Source organism: Balaenoptera ricei, chromosome 11 (genome assembly GCF_028023285.1).
Source record: "Balaenoptera ricei isolate mBalRic1 chromosome 11, mBalRic1.hap2, whole genome shotgun sequence".
Lineage (NCBI taxonomy): Eukaryota > Metazoa > Chordata > Mammalia > Artiodactyla > Balaenopteridae > Balaenoptera > Balaenoptera ricei.
The window spans coordinates 37,870,552-37,885,993 of NC_082649.1; the positions used below are offsets into that span (position 1 = coordinate 37,870,552).

Here is a 15,442-nt window from a genome sequence, read left to right on the forward strand (position 1 = left end):
TTATCTTCGAAAGGTACATATGAAAATATTTATGGATGAAATTATATGGTGCTTGACATTGAGATTTGCTTACTCACAAAGATGAGTGGGTGAAGAATGGACAGAGTTATGAAGTTGGGTGGCAGGTATATAAGGATTTATGGTATTATTTTTTCTACTTGTACATATGCTTGAAACTGAAAAGTTTTTGTAAAAAAAGAATGGGCCCCGCCTTCCTAGTTCTAGGAGGAGGTACCAATCACCCATCTGAAGTCTGCTGCAGAGGTGAAACTGAGTACAGCCTTGCCAAGAAAGGCTTCCTTGCTCAGGAAGGGCAGAGAAGCCCACGCTTCACTGTGTAAACGCTGTGGGTCAGCAATGGTTTCACTGGTCAGCAGGTAAGACTGACAAACCCAACACCCAGATCAGAATGCAGTCATATCTATCAAAGACAGGCACAGTGGACTTCCCTGGTGGTGCAGTGGTTAAGAATCCGCCTGCCAATGCAGGAGACATGGGTTCGAGCCCTGGTCTGGGAAGATCCCACATGTCGTGGAGCAACTAAGCCTGTGCACCACAACTACTGAGCCTGTGCTCTAGAGCCCTCGAGCCACGACTACTGAGCCTGCACGCCTAGAGCCTGTGCTCCGCAACAAGAGAAGCCACCGCAATGAGAAGCCCGCACACCACAACGAAGAGTAGCCCCCGCTCATTGCAACTAGAAAAAGCCCATGCACAGCAACGAAGACCCAATGCAACCAAAAATAAATAAATAAATAAATTTATTAAAAAACAAAAAAGAAAGGCACAGTGCTTGGTGGGGCTGAGGGTAGCACTGGGATGGGTGCCTATAGAAGGTAAAGGAAAATTTGGTACAAAATATAAATGACAGCTAACAAGATAGTTAATATCCAATTAGAACTGCAGCTGCTGAGGATTTCCCTTAATTGGCATAAAAACTGGCAATGCCAGCATTCAGACCTCAAATGTAGATTAATGAATGGATTAATACCTTCCTAGGCTCATCCTTGAATACCATTTCAGAAAAGTACTACTGCAAGAATCAACCCCCAAATCCCAACAGACCAGCTGCACCGCTCTTTAATAAAGTTAAACCACAGAGAATTAAGATGCCTCTGAAAATTGACCTATTAAAGTGAGGGGAAAATGAAAGTTCTCCAGCAAAAGCTTTATTTATATGCTTTTGCTTAGGGTCACTGGACAGAGTGAACAAGAGTGTGACCTTCCACCCTGACTTCCAGTTCTGCCCTGGCTGCTGTCACTTAAGGGGAACAAGGAATGGCATCATTAGGTTGCCTTAACGTTTTGAGTAATGAAAAATAAAAAAGGCTGCCTCATGAAAGACCAAAACACCACGGCTTTGAGTCCCACGAGAAAACCTGAATGGGAAGGATCAAGTGAGGCATTTCTTATGCCTTCCCCCTCCAAGGGGCTCCATTCCAGTCCCCTTCTCATTACCATCCTACCCCCTGCAATGGCTTTCTACAAAAATAACCCACCACCCCCAGAGTCTGAAGAAGAGGGTTCTGGTCCTAGCCCTGCCACTAATAAGGAGGCAAGGAATCTCACAATCCATCTGTGAAATGAGGGGAGTAGACGGATAGTTTTCTAAAATCCTTTTCAATGTTCTTATTCCCACATGAACTTCTCTTTGACTAAGAGAACAAAGCATCAGGCCATGACAGACAGGTTTTCCTCTGAGTCTTGAAGCACAAGTGACTGAGGAAACCAAAAAAGTGGAGGATCCTCAATGCCTTTTAAGACTCTGACGATTTAGGCCTGGCTGGAGCAGGTGGCTGGAGCTGTAAGAAAACCTAACTGCTGCCGTGACAGCGAATCACTCTGTTCAAAGTGACAAGAACCCAGTGGGGTAAGAGGTGAAGGAAGAGGAGGAGAAACCAAGGTCCTGGAGCTCTCCTTGGCCCATTCCATTACCTCCAGTGTGAGCTGGATTCTGGCACCTTTCCCGCTCTATATGTCCACATCCTGCTCCTAAGATACAGCATGTGAACTGAAGTGTGAAGGCCTGATGTATAATCTAAAATTCCAGCTTTCACAGATGAGGGTCTGCATTTGAGACGAGTTCAAAATAATCCAAAAGGAACCTCAGTCAAACCATCAAACCATCTGTTTATGGCAGAACATAAATATATCAATTTGGTCATTCTTTGGCAAAGGTCTTCTTAGGTGAGATCTGTGACCATCTCGAGAGAGAAATTCCAGGCTGCTGCTGCGGCTGCTGTTAAAACAGGTTTATGGCTTCCCTGGTGGCACAGTGGTTGAGAATCTGCCTCCCAATGCAGGGGACACGGGTTCAAGCCCTAGTCTGGGAAGATCCCACATGCCGCGGAGCAACTAGGCCCGTGAGCCACAACTACTGAGCCTGCGTGTCTGGAGCCTGTGCTCCACAACAAGAGAGGCCGCGATAGTGAGAGGCCCGCGCACCACGATGAAAAGTGGCCCCCGCTTGCCGCAACTACAGAAAGCCCTCGCACAGAAACGAAGGCCCAACACAGCCAAAAATAAATAATAAATAAATAATTTAAAAAAAAAAAAAAAAAAACAGGTTTAGCTGTGTATTCTAAAGCCACTATCTCTTTTTCAGCAAGACGTGCCCACTGGCTGCACTCTTGGGAAAAACAAACAGACCACAGATAAGAAAGAGCAAAAGCTTGTTCAACTTGGTACTCATGCTTCTTACCGACATATTCTGAGAGGAAGACGACAAAGAACGGAGTGACCAGGTCATTAATTCCTTGGACATACCCACTGGCAGGGTGTCGGATTGCCCAAATAAATAGAATTCTTTCGAAGATCTAGGAAAATGAGAAAAAAAGGCGACATGATGTTAAATCACGGGGATACTCTCCCTCCCTCCATTTATCTACCTCACAATTTAACTCAGCGATGCTACAGAATTTGTAGAAAAAATTTTAAAATATTGTGGACAAAGGCAGTCTACAAATACAAAAAGTTTCTAAGACACTAACTGTTTTTAAACAGGGGTAGGTGCTTCTTGCCCTTTCTCTTTTCAGTGTCTAGCCAATGTGATATAAAATTGGGAAACGGAAAGGAGAGTGACACAAATGGCTTAGAAAAAGGTTTGTTGTGGATGTCATTAATTCAGGCCACCATGCTCATTTGTAGATGCTGTTTCTCTATTTCCAGGAGCAAGATATCAGAATATCTAAGTTCTGATACATTTTCTAAATCTCTTTTGGTCATTACAGGATTTAAAGAGGAAATGCCTTCTTTACCACACTCCCCTCTCTCCCTGCTGAGACGGAAGGAGATCTAGATCTGGATTTAGTTCTAACCCAGCTTGACTAGGAACCAGTGACAGACTCTAAATGCAGGAAGTCATTTCACATATCAGGATGCAACCCAGACGTTTACTGGGGACAGGAAGTCAAATAAACCAAATCCTATGGATTCCTACAGCCAGGAACTTGAGAACAGAGAAGTCAGCCAGGGCCTCCATGGGGAAAGCCTCTGGGGTTAAGTACATTAGCCACAAGAGCCCAGAGGACTAGACTGGGGAGAAAGAAAGAATCTTTTTTTTTTTTGGCCGCACTGCACAGCACTCAGGATCTTAGTTCCCCAACCAGGGATCGAATCCGGGCCCCCTGAAGTGGAAGCATGGAGTCCTAACCACTGGACCACCAGGGATGTCCCTGAAAAGATCTTTATGGTCCTTTTACAGAGTCCGGCCCTGTCGCATTCTGTTACACTCCTCTCTGTTTTCACTATGCCCTTGGAGCTTTTCCCCTGTCTTCTCTCAGCTTGCTGATACTCATCCCCTGGCTTCATCCTGCTGACCACAACTCCTGGGCCCAATACATTCCTTAGACAGGCTTTGACTGGGCCGTCTCAGGTCTCTGAACCACACCAGAGGGATGACAGAGGTGGTAATGACTACATGCAGGGAGGACAGGAGATTAGGGGCCTCCACAGCACCTGGCTCTGCAGAGCTCAGAGTCAGTCAGCTCTGCGGGCAGATTGAAGAGGCCCTCTCGGAGGTCAGGTGCAAGGGAGAAAAAACCTCCCATGGGGAAAAGTAAAAAGGAAGTGGTCGTATGGTTTTGGAGTTGGTTAGCCAGTGTAGGAGAGATGTGGACAATCTAGACACAATAAAGGATGTTTCCCAGCCCTCGTGTTGAGTCTGCCTTCCAGCTGGCAGAGAGAGCCAAGAAACACTCCCACCGTCAAAACCCCTGCCCTTGCAGGCAGTGAGAGCAAAGCCCAGCCTGGAAGGAGCTGGCCTCTGCCTCCACCAGTTGGGCCCACTTGCTCCCCGGGGCTGAGGGAAGGGTGTGGCGTCCTCATTTGTGTTAGGCCCAACGCTCCAATGGGACCCCTCTTACATTCTTTGCTGCTAAATACCTTCCTGCCTCCCTTGAAACTGTGGCTCAAGCTAGACCCACCACGATCAGGAAGATCTCAAGAGTTCCCTGCTCCACTCTGTCTCCTCACACCTCCTGTGGCCTGTGTCTGTCTGGATGTCTCTGTTAAAAGCTCTTCCAGATCAATCCTTCTGAAGGACTTATCAGGGCTTCTACTTCACGCTATCAGCTCCTTGTGAATACACAAATCCCTGGTGACTGGCTTAAACAATGGCCAAGCGCATGGAAGCTAACCATTCAGAATCAGGAGACCTGCAATAATCCCTCTCTAGTAAGGATGGGACAGTGCAGACACACTCACACTGTACAAGTGAAAACGCCAAAGAGATGGAAATAGATGAACACCAAGCCTGGTTACCAGGGGAGACCATGGAATCTTCCCTACAGAAAAAGCCTGGGACAATCTTGTCTGCCTCTGAGACACCTCTTCTACTAGTGTGGGTAATTCTCACTTACTATAGTCAATTCTCAAGTATCTTTAGGTTTATAAAACAAGTCTTTCAATATTCAATGTTACTTAATTTTCTGCTCCTTGGTTGGCAATTTATTCTGTTTATGATTACTACAGTCTGCTAGATGGAAAGGTGATTCAAGAAAAATTGGAAAGACTACAGTTTGAATTTCTTTCTCTGTAGGCAGGTTCCACTACTAGGAGAAGCCTTTTAAATAAACTACTTTCCCTGTCTCCAAATTTAAAGTAACCATGCACAGGTAAGAGAAAAGAATCTGAACATCTTCAAGTTAAAATGAGGAATAAGCAGGGCTGAGCCATGGGAAACTGAACGGGAGACACAAAGGGATCCTGGGCAGTTTTTAGCTTCCTTTGAGCTGACTCTTACAGGTAAAATAATGGTGTCACCCTCAAAATCTTCTTTATGCTAGTGGTAAGTTATGAGGGATCCCATCAGTAGACACATCTATATTTAAACAGAATTATGAGTATAATCTAAAGTCAAACAGAAATTATTTTGAGCATTTCTTATCACATTTTCTCTACTATGAAGATGAGTGAAAATATAATTCAAAGAGCACTTACATCCAGTATCCTAGCTACTATGAAGCTGCAAAGGAAATCCCTAATCTTGAGGAGTTTATATCAATACTTACTGCTTGGTCAAAAGATTAATAGTCCCACTGAAACCTTTCATGTGCTTTGCCAACTTGTTAGGTCTCAACATATCACTACTAATTTGACTTCTGGGTAGGTATCCGAAAGAATTTAAAACAGGGACTCAGATATTTGCACACTCACATTCACAGCAGCATTACTCACAATACCCAAAAGGTGGAAGCAGCTCAAGTGTCCACTGACAGATGGCAGATCAACAATATGTCTTATACACATATAATGGAATATCATTGTCTTAAAAAGGAAGGAAGGGGACTTCCCTGGCGGTCCAGTGGTTAAGACTCCGTGCTTCCGATGCAGGGGGCGCAAGTTCGATCCCTGGTCGGGGAACTAGGATCCCGCGTGCCGCGCGGTGCGGCCAAGAAAATAAATAAATAAAAATAAAAAGGAAGGAAATTCTGACACATGCTACAACATGGATGAACCTTGAAGATATCATGCTAAGTGAAACAAGCCAGTCACGAAAGGACAAATACTGTATGATCCCACTTATTTGAGGTACCTGGAATAGTCAAATTCATAGACACAGAAAGTAGAATGGCAGTTGCTGGGGGATGGAAAGTTATTGTTTCATGCGTACAGAGCTTCAGTTTGGGAAGATGAAAAAAAGTTGTAGAGATGGATTGTGGTAACGGTTGAATAACAATATGAATGTACTTAATGTCACTGAACTATACACTTAAAAATGGTTAAAATGGTAAATTTTGTTATGTATGTTTACTACACACACACACACACACACACACACACACACACACACACACATATCACTACCAGCTAGATAAAGCAGAGCAAACACAAGACTAGGAATTCTAGGGTGTGGTTTCTGTCTTCATTCTGTCACCAGGTAGACTCAAGATGCTGGGCAAGTCCCTTAGCCTCTCAAAGTGCTACTCAGCCCACAGGTTTGTTATGAGGATCGAATGAGAATGCATAAGAAAGTGCTCTGAAAGGACCAAAGCTCCATATTCGAACATAAGGTACTATCACGATTAGCCATAAACCTGCCCATGCCTGGAGGGAGGGCTAAGCACACATCCACACAGATGGTGCCACAGAAGGATGGGGGGAGGAGGACCGAGAATGTTGAGTACTTCCCTCACCTCCTGTACAAGTGGTTGCTGGAACAATGGAATGAGAGGATTCGTCCTTGGAATGTCGATGTGAATCTGAAAAAGAGAAGCCGTATCCAAAAACACAAATGCCAAGTTGTTCTTTTGAGAAGTTATTTTCTTAGGAACCGGAAATCAAGGGAGTAAGAGTGAGAGCACAATTTATCTTTAGAAAGAACTGACTGACATACAAAAATAGTCTAGTAAAACCTACCTACCTGTGCATCTGGAATACATTCCCATGACAGCAATAGCTTACTGAACAGTGAGGAAACCTTCCCAAATAAACCACTTACACCAAACAGCAACAGGCTTCACAACTTAAGAGAATCATCCGCTTTTTTCCTATTGTCTGGAATCTGTTTTACTCTGGGCTGGTACTTATTTAACAGGTATGATCAAAATGTGTACGCCTCTTTCAGATTCTTACTCAACAGTTCCCGAGAAGTAAAAGAGCTCTGAAAGCTGCAAAAACATGCCAGCATAGAGAACTAGAGGGAGCTGGCCTTTAATAACTGGCACTGAAAGTTCTGACTTCTGTTACCAAAGAAGTCATGATGATTGGCTTTGGCTGCGGGATTTCCCAATGTCTAACAATCCTAAGGACTGTGTCAATAGCCGCAGAGGCTACTTCAATTCTTGGAGCTTGTTGTAGACAGTTGCCTCCCCCAGTATTTTCCCCTCTGCAACCACGAGACTCCCCTTCACACCCTCCACCTTTCCGCAGGCTGTGGGGACCACTATGCGCAATGACAGAACACTCCCTGCTAAGGCTGCTGATGGCTACGGCTCCTGCAGACAGACAAACATGGGTGCTAAAGAGGCACTGCAGCTGCCAGGAGGACACACTGATGTCACAGTCCAGAGGGATGGACCACAGAGTGAACTCATCTTTCAGCTTGTGTCCCATAACCCTTACTACTCTCTGTGTGGTCTGTGGACCAGCAGCAGGTGGCATCACCTGGGAGCTCATTAGAAGTGAAGTCTCACCCCAGACCTCCTGAATTAGAATCTGCATTTCACCATAATCCCTAGTTGGGATTTTATCATAATCCTAGGTGATGTGTATGCACATTAAAGTCAGAGAAGCACTGCCACTGACCAGGACCCCCCAGAATCTATCTATTTAAAATGGCTAAGATAAGAGCTACTGAATTAGAAAGAGGGGAAGTAGCTCTGGGAATAAATTTAATTCCTAACCAGCACACTGTAGCCTGAAGACTTGGAAAACTCGCACCCCAAGAGCACTTCCAGGAGCCACACCTTAAGATTACGACTAGCGAGCAAAAGGGCAGCAGGCGATGACTGTACCTGTCTGTAGGTATCCTGGTGATGTTCCTCATTTCGAGAGTCATAATACTGTTCAATGAAGCCAAAATACTCCTCCCGCTTCCGCTGCAAGGTCAGCTTCCTCCTCTCGGTGTTCGCTGGGAGATAGCCCTGTAGACAGGACTGCTAGTCAGATGGGGACAGGCACTGGTTGGATGAATCCTTAATTTTTATTTCAGCCTGAGCAGTGGCTTGGAAACTATCAAAGGAACCGAAAGAAAGCTGCCAAGACACAGCCGTAAATCCCATCTTGGTTCTGGCCCCCCAGTGTTTGCCCTCTCCTCCTTCAATGCGATGCACATGTGGGCAGATGAAGCACGGCCAACCAGGGTTATTTACCCCTGCACCCCTTGCACTGCGCTAGGAGCGGGTACTGCTGGAGCACTGCGGAGCTCCGGAGCTGGCACAGTAGAGCAGCGAATGTAGGTCAGTGGGAGGGAACTGGACCCAAGTCAGGACCTCCTGGGGCTGCGTGTGCACGAGGCAATCCTTCCCAGGGTCACGGGGAGGTGGCCGCCTCTGTGGCGTATCTCAGTGGTGTGCCACGTGAGTCGGTGCCGGTTACACATTCTTTTCTACGGTAACACTCAGAATTACCAGCTTAGGAACCTGAATGGAATCTGCGACACAGCAGCTGCAACGTCCGGACACAGAACTGCTGGCAGCAGCCCCGCTCCTGGCCCCAGCTCCAGGCCAACTTACATTCTTATCCCTGGTCTAGATCCCACTCTCAATTCTTGCATCTCCTGTTCCCCTTCCATTCTCACCACATCTACTTCTAATAGCATTCAAACTTAGAAGAAGCAGGGGCAATGATTACACGGCTGCAAGACTGGGGGTGGGGGCAGTCAGGAGAGAGCCGTCCTCTTGCAGGCAGCTAAGGGATACATTCCATAGCGAGCGAGCGAGCAAGCGCCTGGAGAGCAGGGGCTGTGCCGTCTTCACTTCCGTATATCCTCACAGCACCTGGCACCATGCCTGGCAAACAGCAGGTCCTCAATAAATCCTTAAAAGATTTACTGAACGAATGAATGAATTTTACAGGCTCAGGAACTCAAAGTGTTCCTATCACAGTGACAGGCAGAGTGTTCCATTACTCAGTGAAAGCGGGACTAGTGCAGGCTTCTGAGGGAGGCCCGTTTATCAACTCTTCACAGTTGCAAAGTAGGTTACTCCTACTGAAAAAGGAGGGAAGCCCAGGGAATGTGGGAGCCTGTTCAAACAAGCGCTGGCTCACCCAGCCTCACTGTATTCTTCGTCCTCGGTGCTGAGAAGGCGAGATCAGGGCTACAGGCACAAACGTGTGCTCTTCTACGTGTGTGGGAATAAACTCTCAAGAATGTGTTTCTTTATGCAGAGAAATAGGACTACGGTCCCACAGGTCTGCCACATCCGGTAGGACTAGAGAAGTCTACGGAGCAAGACTTATGTGACCAGACTAACCTCAGCAGGTAAGAAGGGCTGCGTGAGGCTCACGCTTCTCTACACAGTGGGTAGAACTCACCGATAGGAGTCTCCAGGTTACAGGCCGAACCTCCCTGGGAACCCCTGGCCAGCTACACTTCCTCAGTTCATCTGCAAATAGATAAAGGCTTTGTTGGATGTAGCCCTTCCCACAGATGCCCTAAGACAAGCCTCAGCCAGCGCTGCCTGGTGCCTCCCACCGTTCCAGTAGGACGATTGCCATCGCCACCGCCACCACTGCCGCTGCCACCACCGCCACCAGCTACCGACAAGCACAGGGAAAAAGCCCAAAACACAGCCCTGAGCAGCAAAGCGCCAAGGTCACGGCTCTGCAGCAGTGATCCAGTCAGCTCAGAGATTAGAGTTAGAGGGGAAGAGAAAGGCCAGTAGGTGTGGATTTCAGTAAGAATCACCTGGAGGTAGGGGAGACCAAAGCCAGAATAGCTACAGGCCACAGAATCCAGTCCCACCTAATTTGGTCCCTAATTCCTAGTAACATATTTCTGACTTAATACCTGCATGTCACTTCAATGGGCACCAGATCAGGAGATGCTGGAAAAGTAAAAGAAGGAAGAATAAAGAGCAATAGCTTCCAGGTCTCTGAGAATTCCAGTCACCAAGAGGTGCTAGCTTTTGCCCAGGGCTCACGGCGACTCACCTAAGTCGGTGTTGTGGCTGGAGAGAAGCTGACGGAATTTTTCTAGGCGGGTTTTCTCCCGGACAGTCATCGGGGGTGCCCCAGAAGCGTTCTGGTCCGAGATCCGGGCAACAAGGGGGATGATGGGTCGGAGAGGGAGGGACTGCTGTTTGTGGAGTGGGTTCCTCAGGCATGTATCACCTGAGATAATTTGAAAGAGAAAGAGGACAAGCTGTGTGAAGAGCACAGGTTCTGAGAAACCTTAAACCTGACCGTTGAGCACTGGTCTCCTCCACCAGAGCTGCGGCTGCATGGTTTGTGCGCTGCCTGAAGGTGCTCGGTGTGGAGCAGCCAGGGGATGGAAACCCAGCTGCGCTCCATTCATCCGCCCAGGGGAAGGCCTGCGTTTTTGTCATACACACCAAGGCACCTTATGTGCAAACAGAGACTCCAGCTGCGGTAGCAAATTTGACAACTTTTTTTGTGACTTCAGAGGAAAATCAATTGTCTTCTTTCTACCCCAACCTGGAACTTTTCTTGGTGCCTAATAGCAAGTTTTGGGGCAACGCAGTCAAAGGCAGTGTTTGCCTTCCTTTTCCACGTCACGGAGCACAGAGAAAATGACACTGTAAAGCACACCGCAATGAAAGGAGGTGGCTGATCTCCCGAAGCCCCAGCCCCAGCCAGCTGCCCCAAGGGCTGAGAGGGTCAATACCTCTGGCACAACTCTCACCTGTCCTTGGCCCACTAGTTGTGCTCTGCACATGGGTGAGAGGCTCTGGCCTAAGGCAGGTTCCTCTGTGCCCCCATATTTCTCACCAGCCAATCACATTTCTCTAATTGAAATAACAGGAACACAGACTCAAGCTAAACTCTGTGTCCAGTTCTAGACACTTCTAAACTGGACGGTAGGTAGGAGAAATGAGCAGTGTAGGACTAATATTTATTGAATGCTTATTAAGGCACTGTGCTGGTCACAGTTACATATGACCTCTCATTTGATCCTTGCAACATACGGTAGGAATTTATCACTATTTTAGAGATTAGGAAACTGTAGCTCAGAGAGGTTAAGGAATTTGCAAGAGAGAGCTGAGATACCACCTTAGGTCTGCCTGACTCCAAAACCCTTATTTATTTTACTACCCCAAATGAAACTCAGTTTTAAACTCTGACTGTCCTTTCATGACTGTTTCATATTCTTTACATATTAGGGCCTTAAAAAGTAGTAGTCACAACAAGAATAAAACAGTGAATACTCATCAACCAGCATGACAAGAAGGTTTACAGAAACAACTGCCACGGAGTACTTGGCTTGCATGCCTAGGGTAACACGGGGCCTAGAAAACACAGACCACGCGCTGCAGAACTCAGACCAGTGTGCACTTTCGGAATCAGTGACTGACGGACAGATGCTCCCAGGAGGGAACCTCATAACAGGAATGCTCTGGGCAGTCCTGGCTGCACAAGGGCAGCTCATTAGGGATCGTGGTGGGGCCTTCCCTCACACCGGGACCCTGTGGAGACCCTCAATCACGTGTGAAGACACTTTCCACAGCCTGTAGCTGTGGCCACCCGGTCAATGGACACTGAATGCCTGTCCTGGGCACGTCATTGAAGGTTTGAGCTGGGGCCCGAATCAGCAACGGAAAGTGACTATGGAATGATTTTAAAGGACTTTCAGCCTAATTTCCTGACCACAACCTTAGTCTGAAACGGTAAAAGAAGTTCTCTTAGAACATGAGCCAGGACACGCGCCAGGGCTCTGACATTCTACTTTCTTTTTCATCCTTTACCAGTCAGCTGTTTTAACTTTCACTAGCTTGAGGGCACTTCCCCCTCCAGCTCAGAATAACTGGCTTCCATAAAACCCTTCAGGGCAACATTAAATACAGCAACGGATACTTAAAAGAGTACACCGAGCATCCCCAAACATCTGATAAAACCACCATCATCTCAACCAGTTACTGCTGCCAATTTCCTGAAAAGAAGGGGTATCTCCTCCCGCCCCACCCAACCTGGTGGGCAGGGAGCCGTGACACAGGGACTCCGTCCCTCAGGAACAGGAAAAAGACAACCTATGCCAGTGGCTGTTCCCCACAGCTGAGGAGGTCAACCAACAGTGCCAAACATTTGTGAAATTCAGCCACTAACAACTGTAACTACATATAGTCAGTAGTCTTCAACCTGACCAGGCCTAAAGCAATGTGAAGCAACCAAACCACAGAGGTTCTGGACCCCACCACAGGTAAAGGAAGAAGAGCATGGCAGGCAACACTCGGGTGTCAGGAAGTGAAACCCTGGGTCCCAGGGCCAGGCAGCCATCCAGGTGGGAGGAGCAAGTACAGCTCAGGACCAGTGAGGCTCACTGATGTCCCTCAGGCTTGAGCTCGCTTATTTATCACCCAGTGGAAGATCTGAGGGAGGCCCTAAAAAAACCTGTTTTTATTTAAAAGGCACTCTGCTGAAGAGGCTGAGCCTAAGGAGGGGAGCTGGACAGACTTACTGGAATTTCTGGACAGCTGGGCGTCACTGCTGGACTTTATGACCTTGTAGCTGGCAGGAACATCGGATGTCGTTGACTGGGACCGCTCTGGTTTCACCCTCAGCTTGCTATGGTTTTCTAGCACTTGGGCAGCAGTTGCCAAAGCAACTTTTGAGTTCAGAGTTTGGAAAGAAGGGGAGGAAAAGTCCTCTTCCTCATCATCGCCAATGTCCCAAGCATCACTGGTGTTCCGGGCAAACTCATGAAAACTGGAGGCTTTCTTATTCTTCAGAGGAACCGTGCTGACTTTTGACCGTTCTTTAATGAAGCTTTAAGAAAGGAGACACTGTTACGAAGGAATGGTCTGACACATCTGACCATCTTCACTTGCTTAATATAATAGTAATAGTATTACAAACTATCTCGTGCACAATCATTACCTTCTTCAAACAAAAAAATATCCATTTCCATTCCTCATGTGATACATCCAGACCACCCCTATGCTGCAGAGCCAGATGAAACAAGGACAGCAACGCTCTCCAAATATTCCATGTGCTCCTCTACACTTTCCAGCCCCCCGGCACTTAGGTGACTCTATATGACTAGTTCTGGCCAATGGGCTAAGGAGAGAAGTGAGGCAGTCCCTTCTGAGCCAAAGTATAAAAGAACAGGTGTGAGTTCTCTATAAGCTTTCTTCTATCATGACAACTCCAGATGGTGGCGCCTCCCTCAGCCTGGATAACAGAGTGACTATGTGGAGCAGAGCCTGCCCTCCACACCCACCTGACTCTACTTTGGACAGGTGGTGTGAGTGAGAAATAAGCCCTTGTTGTGTCAATCCGCTGAGATTTCAGAGTTAATCTGTTATGACAACATAACCTAAACTGTTTTTTAAAGCAGGACATCAACTACTGGTAGAACAAGAGACAATTTTAGGTAGCCCACATGTATGATGAAACACTGAGTTCCAAAATGAACAAGTTGTTCCCTTTTTATTCTGTTAAAGTCCTTCTGCTGCCCTTGAGGAGAGATCTGAGTTTGCTGCCACTCTGTCTTCACGACTATTTTTTAACAAAGTGAGGGCAGTCTCAGGATCAACATTTTGTAAGAACAGAATCTGGCTTAGAATTTAATTAATAAGATTATTTTGTGTTTCACTGTATTTATTTTTAAGGTTACTTTCTATTTTTGGCAAATGATACTGGTTTTCCACTTAGGGAACTAATAAGGTTTATTTTAAAAATAAATCTAACTGAGTATATACGAGTTTATTTTTTCAAGTGCATTTAATAAATAATAGTGTAGAATACAGCAAAAAAATCGTGGAGACAGTACATGACTGAATAATAGAAATAAAGTGCACAATAAATGTAATGCACTTGAATCATCCCGAAACCATCTCCCCACGCCGCCCCCCAGTCCATGGAAAAACTGTCTTCCATGAAACCAGTCAGTCCCTGGTGCCAAAAAGGTTGGGGACCGCTGATGTAGACCTTTCCTACTTTCCTGCACTTTTCCTCTTCTTTTTCTTTTTTGGCTGCACCATGAGGCTTGCAGGATCTTAGTTCCCTGACCAGGGATCGAGCCCATGCCCCCTGCAGTGGAAGTGTGGAGTCTTAACCACTGCACCGCCAGGGAAATCCCCCTCAACTTTTCCTCTCTGTGAACCCCTTAAGGTCTGGGGGCCCTTATTCTCGTTCTAGGGGACTAGGTAGTTGGGACATTTCTAATTCAGTCCTAATTAGCATCCCTGAGGACTGGAATGCAAGGGGTAAAAACATCATTAAAATGCCTCACTGTTTCCCTCAGCAAGCCAGGGCAACTCTAGACTAAAAACAAGGCTCTGCTGGAAGAGCTGAAGTTCCCCCATTTCCAAGAGATGTTTCTTCCCTTTGGGTAGAGGTGGGTGGTCTAATACCCATCCCATCTCCCTAGATACGTCCAATAGTTATTCTGAAAGATAACTGTTCCTAACATCTATAAATACCGACTCGTAACTCATACAGGTCATCGGAAAGTCCCTATTATTAACACCAAAAAAGATACCACTGAGGCATAATTTCAAACACTAGTCTCGCACAGAGTAAAGGAAAATATATCACTCTATCACCCAGGATGCAGGAGATAACATAAGATTACAGGAAGTAACAGTTCAAACGGGAAGGAAACAAGATACCATTTTCCACCCACTAAATCAGTAAAGATTTAAAGACGCATCCTCTTTGGTGATAACTAAGGTGTAGTGAGACCAGCTCTCTAATACTGCAGGTGGGGGTGTATGTTGTACCACCTTCTGGAAAACAATCTGGCAACATACACACCATGAGCCTGAAAATGATTCATCATTTCTGACCATAAGAAAATAATCAGAGAATCAAACAAAGGTAATCTAAAACAGTTTATAATGGTATTATTTATTTTGGTTAAAAACTGCAAACAACATAAACATCTAGAAATTGCAAATGATGAAATATATTATGTTTCAGCCACCAAATGGAATGCTATACTGCTTATCGAAAATCACATATTGAAGGCTATTTAATAACACTAGAAAATGATCTCAATAAAGTGAAAATTGAACCAAAATTATATATTTTCTGTGATCTCTCTATATTTCTTAGAAAGTATATGCACAGAAAAGACCAGGAATAAAATGCATCAAAATGTTAACATTGCTTATCTCTGGGCTATGGAATTATAGGGGATAAATTTAATTTTTATACTTCTCTGAATTATTCATGTTTTCTACAATGAGCATATTATTTTTATTAACCACTGGGAAAGGTTGTTTTGTTGGCTTTTGTCAATCCCCAAAGTAAGAGTACTGAATGAACAATCAAAAATGAACAAGAGCCCAAATCAAAGAAAATAAAACTGAGGCAATGC

The 15,442-nt window shown here is 45.9% G+C and overlaps 1 protein-coding gene across 1 annotated transcript in view; it reads right to left on the reverse strand.

Annotated features, from left to right (window-relative positions):
- Positions 1-15,442, reverse strand: part of TBC1D22B (TBC1 domain family member 22B) — a 71,956-nt gene that overhangs the window by 39,006 nt on the left and 17,508 nt on the right. The window contains exons 3-8 of the mRNA XM_059937475.1: positions 12,578-12,885; positions 10,096-10,275; positions 9,478-9,548; positions 7,956-8,084; positions 6,636-6,701; positions 2,702-2,816 (exon numbers count right to left, since the gene is read on the reverse strand). Of these exons, the coding sequence (XP_059793458.1) occupies positions 2,702-2,816; positions 6,636-6,701; positions 7,956-8,084; positions 9,478-9,548; positions 10,096-10,275; positions 12,578-12,885 (869 nt within the window). The remainder of the gene's footprint in view (positions 1-2,701; positions 2,817-6,635; positions 6,702-7,955; positions 8,085-9,477; positions 9,549-10,095; positions 10,276-12,577; positions 12,886-15,442) is intronic.